The following is a 22,365-nucleotide window of genomic DNA, read 5'->3' as shown; positions in this document are numbered from 1 at the left end:
CACTACAAGAAGAGAGGCTAAAACACGATCGAGGTTGAGGTTAAACACGATGTTTTCACTTGCAGATACATTGCCACACATGATTCTTTTCGCGTTTCTGTTATATGTCATAGGAAAGATCAATAAACTTGATCTAACGCGCTCATTGCAAATTACCCGAAGCACTTTTTTTGTTCATTTGCTTTCGGTTCTTGTCTTTTTGGATCGAACAAGATTCATCTGTTTAGTGATCTAGATTTTGTCACTCTTCCAGTCTATTTTTAGATGAGCGATAAAGATCATACGGAGCCCACAAGTGATCAACCGTACAAGGTTTCCTCGAGTCTAGTCTCAACCATGGTTTACCTTTCCCACTCCAATGAAGCAGGCTAATCGGACCAGGGTGCAAACTCCTGCATTTTCCTTGAATGTTGTCACCACCTAACCCATGTTGGTTCCATCTATGATCAATTCCTTTAATATTTCCAGCAAAAACAAGCAGAAATGGTGGCAATGAACCCAAGTGATATATCCTTTTTTGCTTTTGCACTGCCATCCATTCTTCTACTTTGTATGAATACCCACCTTCCCTCCATTTATGAACATCTACAACCATCACCCCTGTGTTAAAATAACACGGATTTCGACCCCTGAATGTTTTCGATAAATTACGGTCCATCCAGAAACCATTCGTGAAGTACCGCTTGAAGTTTGCCTTACAATACTCAGGTGCAGCGAGTACCTTGCCTTCCAAGTTAACTCTCCACAACTTCCTAATGTCATCAACCATCACAATGTCCGAGTCTAGATAGATCACACGGTTGACATTCTTCGGTAACATGTCCGCAAGGTAGACTCGCGCATAGTTCAATGGCTGGTCAAGTGCGTGACGGATGGATTTGGAGATCTTCCCACAAACCTTTTTCGAGTCAAATTTATATATCTTAAACCTAAGGTATGGGAATGTTGTTTTGATGGTGGTGTAGATTTCTTCGTCGCAATGGGACCACAGGAAATGAAAATATACATTTTCGGGACAAAACGAGTGTTGTAAAATGGATAACACGGCTGCCATGGTCCCGCGGAGGTAGTTCGAGTCAAGAGTCATTGCTACATGAACAATGTCATTGGTGCACTCATCCCCGTTGTGAAACACGGGTGCTTCGCGAAAGAGGGGAAGAGGTTTGGACGGTTTTCGGATGAAGCTAAGGCGGACGCTGGTGGCAGCGGTGGTGGTGGCGAGGCTCGCCACGAATATCAAACTAACGGTCGAGACGAGAGACAGGAGGCCAATGAGGAGTGAGGGAGAAAGAGATCTCCGAAAGGCCATCCTGTCTTTGACGTTATTATGAGATAAACAAAGACAGGATGATACACAAAGTATTTAGGAGAAAAGATTTGACGCAGCCATCAAAGGCTGGTTAAGAGGAACTTCAGGAGATTCTCAAATTTATTGATATCAAGGATGCAATCAATTGTGTGGAAGACCATAATATTCGGAAATGATATATTTCTGGTTCAACCTTTCAAAGGTTTTGACTTTTTAGTCAACGTGTATTGTGTACTTTCCTAATTAAGACAATTAAAATTTGTCGATGCGAAGATTTTTAAATCCAAGATTTTGTATAACCTTCAATTTTTCTTTGAAAAAAAAAATAAAACTTCATTAAAATACACCTCCGACCCAAGCCGGCAAAAGACCAAACAAAATAAAACCCCCGACTCAAACGGGCAAAGGGCAAACAGTTACAACATATACATAGGATATTTACACCACTCTTTCCAACTAATATATCTACATGAAAATCTATTTTTAACGCAAGCAAAACCCCTCAATTTTATCTCTAACATAATTTCTTGCGCGCTTCTCTTAATCTGATTGAACATCAACTTGTTCCTACCTTATGCACCAACAAGAAGTTATAACCAACCCAAGAAATAACCTTTTTTGCTTTCTTTTCCCATCTTCAAATATATATATATATATATATTTGGAACTGCGACATTTTTATTGAATAAATAAAAACGACACAAGGGGCTAGCAAGAAGTTGGGAGTTCCAAAACGGAAACAAAAATTACATAATCATGTCTCTAATATTAAAATCGCACCAACGCCCCCACTCAAGGTTCTTTATTGGTGACCTATTTTTAATCCACATAAACGTCTCTTCTTTTATGTGTTCCACAACCTTCTCCATCTGGAACGAAATGTTATAAAAAATCTTGTTGTTTCTAGCCATCCAAATCCTTCACACCGTCGAGTAGAACACGGTCTCCACCACCTTCCTCCACTTGTTCGATCCTTTGAACTTGGCAATCTCTTCCAACATTTGTGAAAAAACTCTCCATATGCATGAGGACCGGAATTTTCAACCAAACACAAACATGCCACCAAACTGCCCTCACCATTACACACTCTACAGCTATATGACTATCCATTTCGGTTTCGAATACACAAAGTTTACATTGCACATCACTTAAATCAATGCCACGCTGTCGAAGAGCCTCTGCCTAAGGAATACAACCTAGACACAACTTCCAAACAAAATACAATACCTTTTTTGGAACCCAACCGTTCCATTTAAACGCTCCCACATCAACCTTTACCCCAATTAAATCACTAATCTCCTCCATAAACTTCGCAACAGAGAAAACCGGATTTATACCTTCCAATCCCAAGCCAATCACATTTGTCACCCCTGCTTTCTTAATATCATTTGCAAATATATATGTTTCAAGTGATTTTTACACCTTAACTATTCAACATATCTGTGGGATTTTTAAATCCAAGATTTTGTATAACCTTCAAATATATATGGTACAAGTGATTTTTACATGTTAACTATTTAACACATGCGTATTTTAGAACGAAGATATATGTCTCTATTATATATATTACAAGTGGTTTTTAGATTCACCATTTGTAATATTTGGATATGCCATTATACACTTACAGTTCACACCAATACGCCAGAGTTTGACTACATGGATGCACAATTGTTATTGGTTGAAACATACTATTATAACTACTTTAGATACACCGTTATAATTGTTATGCACCGTCGTAATTGAACAACTTAGACGGATCATTGTACCTAGTTTAGATGCCCCGTTATGATCACAATGCATTAGCTCAAAATAAAAAATATTGATTTTATGATATAAAATGTTTTAAAATAACTAATAATTAATTATAGTTATATGAGCTTAATAAATTAGTGAAACTAAATTCAAACAAGTCAAAGATGGATGTTGATTCCTTTTTTTTATTTTTTTAACATTTGTAACTTTGTATTCTGTATAATTTTGTCATTATTTGTAACTTTATATTCTTTATAATTTTGTCACTATTTCAATCTTAAGGCCACATGGTATGCTTCAAGAGTCCGGACGTTTTTTGTCGGCTCATATTTAGACGTAATGGCGTTTGCGCGTAGCCCTGAGCGCATCCGGCCCCAATCCTTCCATTTTTTGCTTTGCTTCAACTAGGCTCTAGCCTCTCCAAATCTCGGAGTGCTTAGAGATTTTGGAGGATTTTGTCGCCCCCGATCTCTCCAAATTTCTAATCCAACACTACTCAATGTGCCCTAAAAACTAAAAACAACCAATCCCAATCACTACCTAGGAAGTTTTTCATTTTTATTCTGCGTACATCACAACTCTACGGGGCTGTTTGGTAGCCTCTTAATGATCATTCAGATGCTACCTCTTAATGGTTTAAAACCTCTGAATGAATAAGAGGTAACCTCAAGTCTGAATGGTTAAGAGGTAACCTCTGAATAGTAAATCATCACATGTCACATTCATCTCCCTTCTTATTGGTAAAATTCTTAATGGTTCCATTAAGAGGTAGCCTCTTAATAACCATTCAGAGGCTACCAAACAGCCCCTACCTTTTTGAAAAAGTTTTTTTTTTTGAACAAAGAACTTCATTAGAAACACAGGCTAGCCCTCGAAACAAGGACCGCCACAAAAACGCTTACAACATATATAGAGGGTTACGAGACCATTCTTTCCAAACTAACGAATCAAACTTAGATCTATTTTTTAACCATAGAAAAGACCAAGACTTAATCAACGCTACCGCCTCTACCACCTTAGGATCCGAGTTATTAAAAACCTTGGCATTTCTCAGCTTCCATATAACCCAACAGGAAATATAAATGATCCCTCTGACCACTTTTCGAGCCCATTTGCCACCATTGACCTGTTCATGTGCACTTAACAAATCTTTGAAATCAAATGCCATAATCAACCCCATCCTGCACCATCGGCCCACAGCCAACCAAACACCAAGAGCAAAGATGCAACCTGTGAAAAGATGCATCACATTTTCATCCCCGGAGCCGCATATCGAACAGGAAGTATCTTGTAAATTAATGTGTCTCCTACATAACTCTTCCCTTGTTGAAATACACCCCATTTCCGCCCGCCAAATAAATAGGTTAACCTTAATCGGGATCCACGTTTCCCACGTCATCATTTGTTGTCGTCGAACTTCAGTGCCAGCTCTAATCCATTCTTTGACTCTCGCCACTGTCATCGGTTTCGTATCCTTATCACCCCATGACCACCTATTCATGCCAACCTTTTTGAAAAAGTAATTAGAAGTATGAAAACACATTTACCAACCCCGAATTTAATTATATAAAGAAAAGAAAAAAACAACATAATCAATCAGGAAATAAGAAAAGAAAAAGATCTTCCAAACAAAAATCTGGAGCCATTGCCGACGTCGTCTTCTCTCCAATTGGGGCTCTATAATTATTATTATTAATTATAGATATACCCAATCACTTCCAATTCGAGATCCACTTGTTTTGACTTTCACTGCTACTAATCAAGGCTTCACTTTCTCGATTGTTCAGGTGATGGTATGAATCGATCCTCTTTCGATTCAACCAGATGGGGAGATTTCTCGGTGGCTTTCTTTTGCCCTTACTCTTGTTAACAGGTAGGTTTTCATTTTGCACACTTAAACCTAGACAATTTATGTATTTTCCCCAAATGTTTGTAGATTTTGGTGCTTTTTAGATAGCTAAATGTAGTTTTCATAGGTAGGTTTCTTTAAGTTTGAAGTTGAAATAACAATTCACTTGACACTTGAATGTCAACTGTCAGCTTTAAGTTAGAGTAGAAACTAGAAACATTGTCTTTTCCTGTAATCAATGCAGTGGGCAAAAGTGAAATGGTAGTAACTTTAACGCTATTTTACTAACTTCGTGAAATAAGGTTAAAAGCGGCGGATGGTTAATCATGCATCATATGGTGGCGTTGATAGCTGAAAGACACGGGGGCACATGCACCAATTGGTCTTTGTCCTGATTGTTTGAGTGTTATGACTTATGTGCATGTGCCTTAGGTCCAAGGCTTGATACAAAACTACAATCGAGGCGGGGGTCTCACTGGAACTGGAAGCAGCCTCTCTATCTCTACGGGGTAGAGGTAAGGCTGTCTACATCCACCCTCCTCAAACCCTACCTTAGCCTTGCTATTGGTGGGATTTACTGAGTATGGTGATGATGATGATGATGATGATTAGGATTATGATTTTCTGATTATTTAGGGTCGAATGTCGATACTACTTGAAACATGTTATCGATGGCTCATTATGTTCTCACTCTTTTTTGCTTTTGCAGCTGCTTTACTAAATTGGAGTTTGATCTCTCTTGGCAATTTGATAGCTTCACTGATTATTCTATTCACTCCTCCAAAAAGAGGTGAATAGTTTTTTAGTCGTCTTTTTTTGTATAATGCCTCCTGTATGCATCATTTATGTTATAACTCATGGCGTGTAATTGCTTATGTGTATGTGTTTGTGTTGTAGGGTTTCATTTAAGAGGGAGAACGCTACTATGGTCCATTGTTCTTTTTTCATTTCTTGTAATTATTTCACAAGTTGCATTTCTTATCACATGGGCCATCGAGTGTGGAAGCTGCGATGCAGAAGTACCTTGGTGGGCAAAGCTTTTAGGATATATGATGTGAGAGTTTAAGTTTTTGGTCAAACTATATTATTAGTGTTATTCGCATGTGTCGTCATTAATCTGTTACGCGGACTAATGGAATATGCTTTTTTCAGAGTTGAAACATGGACATCACCCATAGTGATTTATCTTTTGATTGTGCAACTATTAGTGGCGGTGATTGCTTCTGTTGAACTCCATGAAAGCAGATTAGGGTTGTTTAGACATGCATCTACGTTTTTAGGGAGCTTGTCATCAGCTTTTGATGGAATAGGTTAGTAACTAATTCGACTGATTCACAAATAAGTGGGTTGGAATTGCGACCTGTAATTTAAAGTTTTAATTGAAATTTTCTTTAACTTATTAAGCTTTGAAATTATAGGTTCACATGTGAAGGTTGGTTTCTGTTTGCTGTTACCTGCTGTTCAGTTAGTTGTGGGAATCAGCAATTCTTCTTGGGTCTCTTTGCCGTTTTTCGTTTGTAGTTGTGTGGGCCTTGTGGATTGGTCCTTAACAAGCAACTTCCATGGCCTTTTCAGGTAAACTCGTATTATTATTTGTAAATTTTATTACAATAAAGTTTGATTCTAGTTTCATCGTGGGGTGTTTATATGTAGGGGTGTAAACGAGCCGAGCCGAGCCCGAGCTCGACCAGGCTCGAGCTCGTTTAACATATGAAAGCTTCGAGCTTTATTTCTGAAGCTCGAGCTCGGCTCGAAGATAAATTTTCAAGCTCGAGCTCGGCTCGGGCTCAACTCGTTTAGTATTTATTAATTAATTTATATTAATTATAATTATTATTATACATATAATTTAGTTATTTTTATATTTATATAAATGTTAATTATTATTATATAAATATATGTTTAATATATTAATAAAAAAATGTATAAACAGAAAGCTCGATTAGGCTCGCGAGCCGGCTCGGGCTCGGGCTCGTTTACTAAACGAGCTTGTTTTTAGGCTCGGGCTCGAGCTCGTTTAAGCTCGGCTCGTTCGAGCTTTTTTTCGAGCCGAGCTCGAGTAGCTCGGCTCATTTGCACCCCTATTTATGTGTGTGTTTTGGAAGAGTTCATCGCAACTTGTAGAATTAGAATAAAAGAATCAGTCGTTTAAAGTTACAGATAGTTGTAATTTTCTTGTTACTTTAACAAAAAGTGTGTGTGGTGTGTTTTATATCTATTGAATGTTTTTTTTTTCCCGATTGTTACTCACATTTTGGCTTCCACTATTTACATTTTGATGAAGGTGGTGGAAGCCTCTTTGGTTCTATGCAGGATTCAATATATTCTTGCTTTATATCTATCAACTACCCTTAGGGTTCCCAACGTTCTTTACTACAATATGTGATTTCATCGGCCTCTACCAAGTTTCAACAACCTTTGAATGGCCACAAATTTGTTCAAGTCTTTCACTTATCATATTTTGCTTCATGGTAACACAAATTTGTTTCATTATCGTTTCAAAATTTTGTCTTTTCAAACTCATAGTTATTAAAGTTGGCTTCTTTGTTTAATGATCCAAACAGTTATCTTTTGTCAAATTCGATTTGGAAGAAATGGATTCCATCATGTCCATGAGTGAAAGCAACTTGACTGAGTATCTTTTGCCTATAAAGAACTCTTTTTTTGTTCGTGAATCTAGGTAAGTGACATTTAATATGAATTTACGGTTTTAAAGCTTCTCTAATATTTTTTAAATGATTTATTGTGATGTTATTTGCAGATCTGGAGTAAGACATACCAATGTTTTATTAAGAGGTGCAGTTTTTCGGATATTTAGCATTAACTTCTTCACATATGGCGTCCCGGTAAATATCCTTTAAATACATCTTATAGCGAAAGAAAAAGAAGTTAAATACAAATCTTTCTTTCAAAACGTACATCTAAACATGTATGCACATCAAAGACTAGTAAGCTAATATCAAATTTCGATTCTTGGCCATGATTGTTGCTTACTTGACCTAAATGATGAATTCTGATTCCGGGTTAAGTCTAGTACCAGTTATATTTATGCTTATATGTTAAATTTTCAGTGATGAAACTGACAGGTTTCCCTTTGTGCCCTTTGTTTGTGGAGCTTCTATTTTGCAAGTGTATGCGCGTTTGGGTTACTTGCATACGTCGGTTACGTTATATTTGCTTACCCATCTTTATTTCGGTTGCATCGCCTAAACGGGCTACTCCTTGTGTTCATTCTCTTATGGGCTGTCAGTACATATATCTTTAACGTCGCATTTTCGTACCTCCATTGGGATCTTGAAAAGGTAATCTTTTTTCTTTCTTTCAAGTTTCCTCGCTTTTTTCGTTAGTGGGGGTATTGTGGTAATTTTGACCCATTTACATAGAAATGGATCTATATGACTACATGGTTTGTATTTTTCCCCAAATGGGTCAAATAAACAAGTTTAAAATGGGAACGAGTTGAACATGTTAAACAGGTTGAAAGTCACCTGAGGTCATTTGTTTTTACGCATACAAGATACAACCTCCTAAATCATTTAATATGGAGATTCAAATTAATCTTTGTAATATTTTTTTTTAAATGGACAAAAAGATGCAACCCATCGTACACTATGCAGTTAATATCGGTGATTTATCTCTGTCCCCATGTAAAATATCTGTCAGAATATCGGTACCGATATTATCGGCGATACTGACCGATATTTGACCAATTTTACGATACAAGTACCTTTCTTCTTAGTTCTACGATTCGTCTTTCTTCTTATTGCTGCTATTAGTCTTAATTGTTAATTGTTAGTGTTAAATGTTGTTTTAAGTCTTAATCAGTTCCTAACAATTATTAGTGTTTTGCCAGTTGCAAAAGGTTAATTTGTTACTGGTAGGAGAGTATACTGAATTGTTAGTGTTAAATTGCTATATATATATATAAATTTTACATGATATTAAAATTACCGATATCCCACCGCGATAACCGATATCCGATTTTTTACCGCATTAACTGCTTAGACTCACCGCCTCTACTTTGTGTGATGGGAAAGTTTTTGATGTTGCTTTTTTTATTTTGTTTTACAAAACGGCATAATCAGGATATGGAGATTTGGGAAATGGTGGGACTTTGGCATTATCCTATTCCTGGATTTTTTATACTTGCTCAATTTTGTCTCGGAGTTTTGGTTGCGCTCGGGAATCTTGTGAACAACTCTGTTTTTCTTTACATCTCCGATGAGGAGGACCAGCCGACATCAAATGGAGATGCCACTCAGGAAGGTGATATTTTGTTACATATTTTTACTAGTCGGTTTGATGCTAAAGCTATAGTTAACATCTGTTTTTATATGTTCTTGAATAAAGAACATGTGTCGATAGTTTTATTTAGTTTAAACTAAAGATGGGACATGTGAAATGGTGTGGAAAATAATATAAAGAGTAAAGTACACGGATGGTCCCTGTGGTTGACCAAAATTTTGGATTTGGTCCCTAGCTATTCAAAACCACACGAATGGTCCATGTGACACTTTGTAACGTATTTAGTCCCCAACTGTTGCCAAAAGTACATGGATGGTCCCTGTGGTTTGCACTTTGTAACGCATTTAGTCCATAACCTGGACATGCTGAAACCTTTAGATTTGTTAGTTGGGGACTAAATGCATTACATAGTGCAAACCACAGAGGGACCATCCGTGTACTTTTGAAAAGCTAGGGACCAAATCCAAAATTTTGGTTAACCACAAGGACCATCTGTGTACTTGACTTTAAATATAAATGAATAGAAGGGGTGTGGCCGTGTGGGAATTGGCCAAAGTCTCACTCACATGGTGTATCTTTAATGCATAAAACTTCATAAACCATTGTACCAAAACCTTAGATTAGTATTGAAAGAATTAGATTTTATAAATTATATTAGACACACTTTTTGTCTATTTCTTAACATGTGGTTACAACTTACGACAGTTACGGAAGATACAAAAGTACTGATTGTGGCTACAATTGCTTGGGTACTAAGGAAATGTTCTCGTGCTATCATGCTAGTGCTAATATTTCTCATTGCAATGAAGCCCGGTTTCATCCACGCTTTGTACAGTACGATAAATTTGAACTTATATTATTTTGTTTATGATTAAATATTTAAATCCCATCACATGAAAAAAGCACTAAATTTGTTTAAAATTGTGTTTTCCAGTGATATTCTTTTTCCTGTATCTTTTAAGTCACGACATCGGCGATAAAGTACGGCATACGCTTCTTCTTTTGTGCGAACTTCATTTTGCTTTGTTGTACTCTCTTCAAATAACTCTCGTGTCTCAAGCTTTGGAGAAAAGTGGGTCCCTGAGTTTGGAAATCTTATCTCAGTTAGGTACGAGTACGACTTTGATTGCTTTTGTTTTCTTTTTGTTTCACGTACACGTGGCAATATTGACCCGTTTAGAATTCGCAACAGGTTTCTGTGGACAAAATAGCCCGTGGGATTTTGTGGAAATCGCATTGCTTGCATGCTTCTGTGCGATTCATAAACACGGATACGACTTGCTGTTTTCATTCTCGGCAATCGTGCAACACACGCCGTATCCTCCAGTCGGGTTCAGCATCTTGAAAGCGGGTTTGAACAAATCGGTTTTGTTGTCTGTTTATGCCTCGGGAACCGCCACAAACAGTGACGATAATCTATCCCAAGGTTTTTTACTTTTGTCCTACATTATATTATTGCGATTCAATTTGTTCAACTATGTACTTAACTGTTTTATTTTGTTTTAATTCAGAGAGAAAAGTGGCTTCATATCTTGGTGCAATCGGCCAGAAATTTCTGTCAATATATCGATCGTTTGGCACGTACATTGCGTTTCTAACAATACTCATCACAGTTTATATGGCAAGGCCCAATTTCGTATCGTTCGGATTCATTTTCCTTCTTCTATTTTGGATCACCGGTAGACAACTTGTTCAAAAAACAAAACGCCGCCTTTGGTACCCACTAAAGCTGTATTCAATCGTCATGTTCATTATCACCTACATTTTAAGTATTTTTCCTGCTTTCAAATCATGGGTATCCACAAAAGTCGATCTTTATGCATACCTTGGGTACAATCCGGATGCCTCGTTGTTAACAAACGTATACGAATCATTAGCAATAATGATCGTCATGCAACTTTATAGCTACGAAAGGAGGCAAAGCAGGTATAGAACGTTAGAAGATCCAAACCGAATGCAATTCGGGTTTGTCGGGTTTATTCAACGCCTTTTAATATGGCACAGTCAGAAGATACTGTTCGGTGCTATGTTTTATGCTGCGATATCTCCGATAAGTGCTTTTGGGTTTTTACATCTTCTTGGTATCGTGTTATGTTCCATTTTACCAAAAGCTTCACGGATCCCGTCAAACTCGTTTCTTGTCTACACGGGGGTTCTCGTGACGGTTGAATACTTGTTTCAGATGTTGGGTGGATTAGTGGGTATGTTTCCGGGCCAACAATATTACAGTCTGTCGGTTTTTCTTGGGTTGAAGGTTTACGATAGCGGGTTTTGGGGTGTGGAAGCGGGGTTGCGGGCTAAAGTGCTGGTGGTTGCCGCTTGTACGCTGCAATACAACGTTTTTTATTGGCTCAAAATGATGCCTAGTTGGTTTTCGGGTGTTGGTCAATGGGAAGAGCCATGCCCGTTATTTTTTTCCGAAGAAGATGTGTTGCGAAATGTAGATAACGACGCAGCGGCAAGTTCAAGTGGTGGGAAAACCGGGATTAGAACCAGTAGCTCGTGGGCGTCGGCTCGTGATTCGGGTACGAAAACGGGGGTAACCGAGAGTAACAGTAGACGATACTTGCTTGGGTACTTTTTGGGGAGTGTTAACGAGAGCCATAAATGGAACAAAAAACGGGTTCTTGAATTACGAAAAGAAAGATTCATAATGCAGAAAACTTCATTGAAAGTATACTTGAAGTTTTGGTTGGAAAACATGTTTATACTTTTCGGGCTGGAGATCACTATGATCGCACTGCTTCTCGCGAGTTTTGCTCTTCTTAACGCTGTTTCAATTCTTTATATCGCGTCACTTGCAGCTTGCGTGCTTTTAGGTCGCCAGTTTATACGAAAAGCATGGCCGTTTTTCGTTTTCCTGTTTGCTACTATACTCGTGCTAGAATATTTCGCCATTTGGAGGAACCCGGTCCCGTCTATTGAACCGGAACCCGAAGACATCATCCGATGCCATGAGTGCTGGCGGTATTCGGTTCAATATTTTGGCTATTGCTGCGACTGTTGGCTAGGGCTCACCGTTGATGATCCGAGAGTACTCAGCAGCTACTTTTTGGTCTTCATGTTTGCGTGTTTCAAGCTTCGAGCGGATCGATTCGGTAGCTTCTCTGGCTCGTTCACTTACCGACAAATGATAGCTCAACGGAAGAATTCGTTCGTATGGCGAGATCTCTCGTTCGAAACCAAATCAATGTGGACGATTCTTGACTACCTGAGACTGTATTGTTACTGTCATTTGTTAGATCTTGTTCTCGCGTTGATTTTAATCACGGGAACGCTCGAATACGATATTTTACACCTCGGATATCTTGCTTTTGCTCTGATTTTCTTTCGAATGAGACTTACGATACTCAAGAAAAAGAATAAAATATTTAAGTGGTTGCGGATGTACAATTTTGCCGTCATCGTTCTTTCGCTGGCGTATCAATCTCCGTTTATCGGTGCTTTCAATGACGGAAAATGTGAAACGGTGGATTATATCTACGAGGTTATCGGGTTTTATAAGTACGATTACGGGTTTAGAATCACATCACGGTCAGCTTTGGTTGAAATCGTCATTTTTATTCTGGTATCACTGCAATCATATATGTTCGCTTCAGAAGAATTCGATTACGTGTTTCGGTATCTCGAAGCTGAGCAAATCGGCGCGATTGTACGCGAACAGGAAAAGAAAGCTGCCTGGAAAACCGCACAGTTACAGTACATCCGCGAAGCTGAGGAGATGAAACGGCAGCGTAATTTGCAAGTCGAGAAGATGAAATCCGAGATGCTTAATTTACAAATCCAACTTCAGAGCACGGATACCGCACCGGCACCAAGCACCGACGGTTCTCCTTTACGTGAGGGTTTAAGGAGACGAAGAAGCACCGAACCCACCACTTTAAATCTCGATAACGAAGATGCAACTCCCAAGAAACAAAAGTCTGATGCTTTTGTCGACTCGTTTTTTCCTTACGAAAGTTTGTCTGCGGTTGCGTCTCCCAAGAAAACATCGCTTTCGGAGATCACCGAGTTTGAAGAGGACGTGCCAGAGATGCAAAATAAACGAAGGGCACCAAAGCGAGACACCTCATTGAAATCCGCCGTACAGTTGATCGGCGACGGTGTTTCTCAAGTACAATCAATCGGAAATCAGGCGGTTACGAATCTAGCAAATTACTTTAATATCCCACACGAAAATTCAGATTCTGATTCAGACGTTCCGTCCGAATCGTTAAAAGCCGATACACATGACCAGATGGAAGGTTACATGGCTTTCAACCGTTCTACAGCTTCTGTGGAATCGGATAAAAGTGATTCGCCAAGCATACGTATCGGCCATATCTTCCAACATATATGGGCGCAAATGCGATCGAACAACGATGTCGTGTGCTACTGCTGCTTTCTCATCGTATTTCTATGGAACTTTAGCCTGCTTTCGATGGTGTATCTTGCAGCTCTGTTTTTGTACGCACTTTGTGTCAATACGGGACCGAGTTATACGTTCTGGGTCGTAATGTTGATCTACACCGAGTTCTACATCTTGATTCAGTACATGTATCAAATCATCATCCAACATTGCGGTTTTACAATCCAATCAGCGTTTCTCTCTGAATGGGGGTTTCCGACTAAAAAGATAACTTCGTCATTCGTTATCAGCTTGTTACCTCTGTTTCTCGTTTACCTATTCACCCTAATTCAAAGCTCGATAACTGCTAAAGACAGTGAATTGGTAACGGAGTTCAGTAGTCTCATCGGGGGGATCACGAATCAAAATGAGCTTCTTGTGAATCCGAATTGGCGGGAAAACACACAAAAGGTTATTCGACTTGCAAAAAACTTTGCAATGTTGATCATCAGAAACTGTACTCGATATTGGAAATCTTTAACGCAAGAAGCTGAATCTCCCCCGTATTTCGTCCAGTTATCGATGGACGTTCGTTATTGGCCCGAAGACGGGATCCAACCGGAAAGAATCGAGTCGGGAGTGAATCAAGTTCTTCGATTGGTTCATGATGCAAGATGTAAAGAACCGAACCCGACAACGTGCCCTTGTCCCAGTATTGTTCAAGTTCAAAGCATTGAAAAAAGCGAAGAAGACTCGAAAGTTGCATTAGTGGTTTTCGAAGTGGTTTATGCATCACCACCGGAAGAGTGCACGTTAACCGAAAGATACAAATCGTTAACCCCGGCAGCCGATGTAGCTAAAGAAATAACTGAAGCACAAAGTGCAAATCTTTTCGAAAAAGTTGGGTTTCCGTATCGGATTATTTCAGTAATCGGTGGTGGAAAACGAGAAATTGATCTTTACGCGTACACATTTGGTGCTGATTTGGCGGTTTTCTTTTTGGTTGCAATCTTCTATCAATCTGTTATAAAAAACAAAAGCGAATTACTGGATGTTTATCAGCTTGAAGATCAGTTTCCAAAGGAGTTTGTGTTCTTTCTAATGGCAATTTTCTTCTTAATCGTGCTTGATCGGATTATATATTTGTGTTCGTTTGCTACCGGTAAAGTCATATTCTACATTTTCAACCTTGTGCTTTTCACGTATTGTGTAACGCTTTACGCTTGGAATACAAAACCTTCACAACAAAGTGCAGTGGGCTTTGCACTCCGAGCAATATATCTCACAAAAGCCATATCGCTTGCATTTCAAGCAACGCAAATACGATCCGGTATTCCTCATAAAAGTACGTTATACAGGCAGTTTTTGACTAGCAGTGTTTCAAGAGTTAATTATTTGGGGTATAGACTCTATCGGGCCCTACCATTTCTTTACGAGTTAAGATGTGTGCTTGATTGGTCATGCACTACCACATCGTTGACCATGTATGACTGGCTTAAGGTATGTTTTGAAAATGATTATTTGATAATTACGCTTTTAAAACTAAAGTAAAATGCCATTTTCGTCCCTGAGGTTTGGCCACTTTTGCAACTTTTGTCCAAAGGTTTGTTTTTTCGCATCTGAATCCAAAAGGTTTGAAATCTTGCCATTTTCATCCTACTCGTTAACTCCATCCATTTTTCTCTGTTAAATGAGGAGCATTTTCGTCTTTTTCAACATTTTTATTAAAATAAAAACACTATAAGAAATAAAGATACACCTCTGTTGACTTTCTCACCACCCAAACCATTTAATCATCACTAAAATGTCTAAAAAGACGAAAATACCCCTGACTTAACCTTAAAAAATGGATGGAGTTAACGACTCGGAAGAAAATGGCAAGATTTCAAACCTTTTGGATCCAGATGCAGAAAAACAAACCTTTGGACGAAAGTCGCAAAGGTAGCTAAACCTCAGGGACGAAAATGGCATTTTACTCTTAAAACAATTCTATATCAGTAACTAAATTGTTCTTTTTTGTTTCTTCGGTTTGCAGTTGGAGGACATAAATGCAAGCTTGTACCTGGTGAAATGTGATTCGGTTCTAAATAGAGCGAATCATAAACAAGGAGAACGGCAGACACGAATGACAAAATTTTGCAACGGCATATGCTTATTCTTTATACTGATCATCGTCATCTGGGCTCCGATGCTTGTAAGATGTCAGCTAATGTTGCACTTACAATAGGGGAGATAAATTAAATATTCTTTTGTTTATATCTAGTTGAAATATTACTTTTGTTTCTTGACAGATGTATAGTAGCGGGAATCCAACAAACATTGCAAACCCCATCAACGATGCCAGTATTCAGTTCGACATAAAAACCGACGGTGGAAGATTAATGTTGTACCAAACAACTTTATGTTCAATCACCCCTTGGACCGACTTTGACTCTTCGGTTGACCTTGACCCGTATGGCTATCTTGAATCGTATAACGTAAATGATATTCAACTGATTTGCTGTCAAGCAGATGCCACCGATCTATGGCTTGTTCCAAATGTCATTCAAACCAGATTCAGTCAGTCAATCGATAAAAATATGGATATGAAATTCAGTTGGATACTCACTCGAGATAGGCCGAAAGATAAAGAAGTCGTCAAGTTTGGGCAAAATTTGGCCCATTCAGATCTACCCGACCCGTCAGCAGTTAAACAAGTTCTAGAAGGTTCTAGTGATACTTTTAGGGTAAACAACACGTATCCTCGGTATTTTCGTGTTACGGGTTCTGGGGAGGTCAGAGTGTTTGACCAAGAGGTATATAACTACATAATATATATATGATTTATCTGTATTTAGTTTCTTGTCACCGCTTTAACTTGATGATCTGAATTGATGATATTTTGCAGGCAACTGGTGTAGACGGGGCGCTTTTTTTGAACCGTGGGGAGTCACAATGGTGGTCGTTTTACGATATTAGTTTGTTGAACTCAAGTGTGTGTGGAGATTTGATGGGGCCCATGGCGATTGTTGTGTCAGAAGAAACGCCACGTAAGTGTTGTGTGAATTTGTAGGTTTATAAAGTTGTGAGTTTCACGTCACTGAGTGATATATATATTTTCTTTTCAGAGGGTTTTCTTGGAGAGACGTTGAGTAAGTTCAGTATATGGGGTCTTTATATTACATTTGTGCTAGCGGTTGGTAGATTCATCCGGCTTCAATGCTCAGATCTGAGAATGAGAATCCCGTTTGAAAACCTTCCTTCTTGTGACAGGTACCGTCTTTAACGACCCCACAACAAATGGATTTATGTGAACTAGTTTCATGCGGAAACTTATTTTTGGTGTATTGAACAGGTTGATTGCGATTTGTGAGGATATATATGCTGCTAGGTCTGAAGGGGAGCTTGGAGTGGAGGAGGTGTTGTATTGGACATTGGTGAAAATATACAGGTCGCCGCACATGCTGTTAGAGTACACAAACCCCGAGTAGTTTGTTAGAAAGTCAAAAGTCAAAGATACCCAGTTATTTCAGGAAAAGAAGTGGCTAACTATACAATTGCTAACATTAAGGTAAATCCCAAGCTTTAGACACAGAGAGAAAGAGAAAGTGTGTGTGTGTGTGTGTGTATCAATCCATTCATTAATCTTGTATCATGTATATGTATGTGTATATGTTGATAAGAGAGATTTGCGTCGAGTACCTTGTAACATATATAACACAATTCTTATGTTGTCAGTTAATCAAAAGTGTAACTTAGACAAATGCTGATTTGTAACATCTAGTGTATCAAACTACATGTATTCATGCATCAAAACAACTTACAGTGCTTCTTGACCTTAGACGGCTGACAACTGTCTGTATGTTGATTTGTGAATGCTTGCAGACAAGTTAACGCGCTTGGTTGGTTTGGTAAAATCACTCTGATTTGATTATTTTACAAAGCAATGTGTATGCATAAAGTTGAACTAACGCTATGCAAATGTCGAAAGTGTGTTGCACACCTGCACACCATCTACATACCATTTTGGTTTTATTTATACTAAATTTAGTAAAAAAAAAAAACAAACCCTATAACACAAAAATATAGCTAAGCCTTTAGATGAAATGAAACAATATTGTGTGTTTAATGAACTCCCTCTCTTTCCCTCTCAACACTTCGAAAAGGCCATCGCGACTTTCTTAATACGTAGACGTACATGTCACAATGCAACTCAGTTGAACCTGAACCCCAACACCATTATTTTCGCATACATGCATTTGTTAGTTAGGCATTGCATTAACTCGATAAAGCGTGTACTCATTGTTTAGCACTGTATTTTGTATGCAAGAAAATCTGATTTTCAATAAAGAAGTATTATGAAAATTTTGGCACAAGTATCGTCTTGTTTGTCCTCTATTTCGTGGGAGGTTAATCCCCTTGAGCAGGATCGTATCTGTTGTATGTCGAGTCACAATTCGTTCAATGTGTATCAGGTCATACGGATCCATGCAAATTGAAGCAACCCGTTACCCACGTTCACCACCAACCATAGTTTCTCCATGTCTTTTCATGTTTAACGCGGTAACATTTGCAAGTTAAATTCATTTGCCATACGAGTAGATTGAGTGGCGAATCTGTATCTCTATCGATCCGTAGCCTATTCGTTTTATTTTATTACAGTCCGGTCTAGCACACCCACCTGGTCCTAAGAATAACACTGTACTCCGTGTAGCAAAGAAAACAAAAAACACAAAAGCCATACAACAAACTCAATTGTATTCATCATAGTCGCAGGATCATCAGACCCCATACGAGATACCATTCCCTGGTTCCTACTAAAAACTTACGACTACAGCCACTTTACAACATATTCCAGTTCAATTTGGCCGAGAGTCATGAACACAAAACCTAAACATACAATACGATTAAAAAAAACATAATCCTGATTTTACGTCATAATAGAACCTTAAAAACACACCCATAAACCAACCAACCAACCGACCGACTGACCAACTAACCTTTTTAAGTTGATTTCTTCTGTTTCTTGACACTGGGACTCTTGACATTCGGACTCGAGCTTTTTTTCTCGATATGTTCTGGAATTGTGTCGCTCATGACCTTAGGAGACGTGAAACAGAAATCAGTAGGCGACACGTTGCTGTATTCCGGGTGTTCTTTGAGGTACGTTATGATTCCCGGAGCTGCTCTAACCCTTGTGCCATCGGGAGTGATATACTGCACATCCATTTTAGAGTAATCTCTTCTCAGTACAATTACTCTCTGAAAGCCTTTTGGGGTTTTTGGGATGTTGGGTTTATCCATGACCCATGTTCTAGAAGAATCATACTCGATATCAGCAGGAGTATCGCAGACGATCCCTTCAAGTTTGTTGCAAACAAATGGGTCCTCACTTTGCTTACTTCTGAACTCTTCAAATTGATCTTCAGTTGCTAATGTCCTCCACTTGAAACAGTCGTTGCATTGAACAGCAAATGTGTCGACCGAACTCTGAGGTGGGCCCCTTGATTTCTGCATGAATTCAGTTGATAATTTAATTCAAATCGGATTAATAGACCAACACGGATGTAAGAAAACTATTCATATAAAAACAAGACATTAAAGAAAACCTTGTAGGCTTATGTTTGATCTCTTAGATACTTCTAAGAAAACTATTCACATAAGCAATTGTATGTAGGGCTAGTCAGATAAAGTGGGACGCTTACGCGGTTGTAAACATACCGATTAACGAATGTAATTGATACAATTGTTTATGCATTATTATTTGACAAAGATAATCACATAACTATCAAGGCTTAAAACAACGGAAACGAGCCTCGAGGCGTTTTCCGTTAGCGTCACGAGGCGTAAGCCTTGAGACATTATTAAAAAATAATTAATATATATATCGTAAAAATCACAATTTATTTAATAAAAAACAAACATCATAAATATCAGAATTTAAGCACAAAAATAGTTCAGCAACCTAATTTAGTAATGTTATGACATTTAAATATTATAAAACGCGTTTCCTCCACATCATCGTCAATGTTTTCATCAACCAAATTTAGTTCGTCACCACTCACCGTCATCTTCATCGTCGTTTATTAGGGATAACAAATAAACAACATTACACAAAACAATGTTATAAACACACAATGACTAAAATCCACCAAAACTCCCTGAGTTTTCACGATAAAACATAATATATCTGCAGACAGACAACAGAGATATAGAAAATCATGTTTTTGATACCCTTAATAAACACACACACACACAAGATATTCAATTCAAACATGTCATTTGCATAATTGACATAGGTTATATCACACAACTGTTTAATTGTTTCGACCCGTACCGTTTTGACCCGAATGGGTGGTTGTGGGTGCCGGGGTGATGGATTCCAATTCATTTGACAACCAAACACAACAAAAATGGAATTGAGATTCCAATTCCAACAATTTCCAATTCCAATTGGAATGTTTAAATTCCAAATCCAATTCCTTCAAATTCTAAATCCTATACAAATTCCAATTCCAATTCCAAATCATTCCACGAACCAAACGCTCCCCTAGAACTACAGAACAACATGACATAAGCCAAAGTTGGTACAAATTAAACATACAAAAACAATTACTTCAAATCATACAAATATCAGAATTCCTATGACCAAAACCGCAGATCGGAATTGAAAACACGTACAACGCACATCAGATTCGCATAAAACCCCAAAATTACATCGGAAACCCTAAAAACATTAAAACACCGTACAATGTTTGGCATCATAAAACGACAAGGACAAAATAGAAAGAAATTGGGGATTTTGTTAACCTTAGCAGACGATTTGGGAGTCTTGTTGACCGCCGGTGATCCGTTTGCAGCCTCTTTCTCTTTCTCCTTCTCGTTCTCCATAGTAGCTGAGTCTCCTCACACGTGTGTCCGTCGTGAAAGTGGGTCGCACTTATATTTGTATCGGCATCGTATGTGTTTTGTTTCGACACCACTATGTTAATTGGAGTGGTGGTGCTAAGCGGGCCCGGGTTAAACCCGAAACCAACCCGGGCATCCACGATAAACCTAAGATGTGTTTGGTTAGTTGACAGTAGGGGTGTTCAAAAAAATCCGAATCCGAAACCGAATTATCCGAAATTCCGAATTATCCGAAAATTCGGATATCCGAAAATTCGGATATCCGAAAATTCGGATATCCGAAATTCAGATATCCGAAAATTCGGATATCCGAAAATTCGGATTCGGATATCAATATCAAAAATTTTCGGATATTTCGGATATCCGATATCCGAAATCCATTAAATAATATAATTTTTTAATTATTATATATATACACTTATGTTTCTTTGTGATAACCCTACCGCCCCTTTCCACTGTCCAGCTCTCATTTTCCCCATCTCCATCCATTTTAGTCTTGTACTCTCCTTCAATCAATGACTAATTCAATTTGTTTAAGAGTTCATCTCAACGAATCCTTCTATCTGTTCAAGAAATCATCTTGACATCATTCAAGACTTCGATCGACGACTCATTCGATCTGTTCTTTGGCTTTGGCTCTTCGATCTGTTCTTTGGTTCGTCGATCTGTTCATGGGCTCTTCAACCTGTTAATTTTAAGAATACATTGTGCTCTCTCTACTTTTTTCCCTTTCATTAGTGTTGGATGATTTCTATTCTGTGCCATTTTGTCTATATCTAAAACTTTTTAGTTATTTACAAACGCAAATCAAGTGATGAGATTAAAAGAATACAAGGTTATGGATCTAGGTTCTTCATATCTCCACCTTTTAAATAATATTATAATATTAAAAGCAAAAGAATAGAAAGATCGGATGTATATCTGATGAACAGATGAAGCCATTGATATAAATGTAACATTTTCTTTTTTTGAGTTACGGATATCCGGTTCATTATCCGAATCCGTATCCGAAATTTTCGGATATCCGAAATTTTGGATACGGATTCGGATAGTAAAAAATAACTATCCGAAATTTCGGATAACCGAAATTCGGATATCCGAATTTTCGGATATTCGGTTTTGAACACCCCTAGTTGACAGATAATAGAATTACAAGTTTTGTTTTTTATGTTTATATAAAATTTAGTCGGTGTTTTTTGCGTTTAAAATTGTCGAGTTTTGCACTTAATGCTTTAAAATCTTAAACGATTTATCATTTAACCTAACCCAGTTAATTTTAGCTATCTAGTTGATTTTAGTTGTTAAGTGGAGGGAAATTTGATCTTTTTAGTTATTTTTTAAAAAACCATTTTAAGAATTAAAACAAAAAAGATATATCTTTTAAAAACTAATCGGCCCTTGTCTTAATTGCTGAGTGTTATGTGCCTTATGTCCAAGGCTTGATGCAAAACTACTATCGAGCCGGGGGTCTCGCTGGACGTAGCCTCTCTATTTCTAACGGGTAGAGGTAAGATTGTTTACATTTTACCCTACTCAAACCCTACCTTAGCTTTGCTATTGGTGGGAATTCTGAGTATGATGATGATGATATATCTTTTACCCCATCCTCTCTATTCCCCTCTCTCTCTCTCTCTATATATATATATATATATAGAGGGTAGGGCTCCTAAGAGAAGTCCACCACCCTATTTAAGAAACTTGAGAAGCAATCTGGACCACACATTTTCCCTAAGCAAAAAATGCAAAAAAAGTGAAAAAAATGCAATTTTTTTTTTTGGGAAAAATCGCAGCTTTTTCTTTAAGGATTAAATTATTTATTTATTTTTAAAATTTTTTTTTTATGATTTATACACATGTGTATATTGTTAATCTTTTAACTATATATATATATATGTATATTGACAATTATACATATATGTATATACATGTTGAAAAAATATGTGTTATAAATCCTAAACCTTATACCATAAACACTAAAGCTAAACCTTAATGCTA

General features: G+C 37.9%; 3 protein-coding genes across 3 annotated transcripts; 1 reads left to right on the top strand and 2 right to left on the bottom strand.

Moving 5' to 3' along the window:
• Positions 1–7: 7 nt before the first annotated feature.
• LOC110937346 (probable galacturonosyltransferase-like 4) lies at positions 8–1,309 on the bottom strand. The gene has a single exon (XM_022179755.2). The coding sequence runs from the start codon at positions 1,307–1,309 to the stop codon at positions 242–244; it is 1,068 nt and encodes a 355-aa protein (XP_022035447.1). The 3' UTR covers positions 8–241.
• Positions 1,310–4,685: 3,376 nt separating this feature from the next.
• Positions 4,686–17,271, top strand: LOC110937344 (piezo-type mechanosensitive ion channel homolog). The gene is made up of 19 exons (XM_022179752.2): positions 4,686–4,934; positions 5,620–5,700; positions 5,808–5,964; positions 6,063–6,220; positions 6,329–6,485; positions 7,195–7,381; positions 7,475–7,590; positions 7,672–7,756; positions 7,997–8,212; positions 8,996–9,176; positions 9,861–9,989; positions 10,090–10,263; positions 10,348–10,581; positions 10,667–14,982; positions 15,518–15,676; positions 15,774–16,277; positions 16,370–16,511; positions 16,590–16,734; positions 16,817–17,271. Exons 1-19 carry the CDS (start codon positions 4,886–4,888, stop codon positions 16,950–16,952), a joined length of 7,326 nt encoding a protein of 2,441 aa, XP_022035444.1. The 5' UTR covers positions 4,686–4,885; the 3' UTR covers positions 16,953–17,271.
• A 931-nt stretch (positions 17,272–18,202) lies between these two features.
• Positions 18,203–20,430, bottom strand: LOC110937343 (methyl-CpG-binding domain-containing protein 4). Its single transcript, XM_022179751.2, has 2 exons — positions 20,272–20,430; positions 18,203–18,972 (listed from the first exon to the last, which is right to left on the bottom strand). Exons 1-2 carry the CDS (start codon positions 20,350–20,352, stop codon positions 18,466–18,468), a joined length of 588 nt encoding a protein of 195 aa, XP_022035443.1. The 5' UTR covers positions 20,353–20,430; the 3' UTR covers positions 18,203–18,465.
• Between the last annotated feature and the right edge of the window lie 1,935 nt (positions 20,431–22,365).

Source organism: Helianthus annuus, chromosome 4 (genome assembly GCF_002127325.2).
Source record: "Helianthus annuus cultivar XRQ/B chromosome 4, HanXRQr2.0-SUNRISE, whole genome shotgun sequence".
Lineage (NCBI taxonomy): Eukaryota > Viridiplantae > Streptophyta > Magnoliopsida > Asterales > Asteraceae > Helianthus > Helianthus annuus.
The sequence above is the reverse complement of the archived record's forward strand: the minus strand, read 5'-3'. Positions and strand labels throughout refer to the sequence as shown.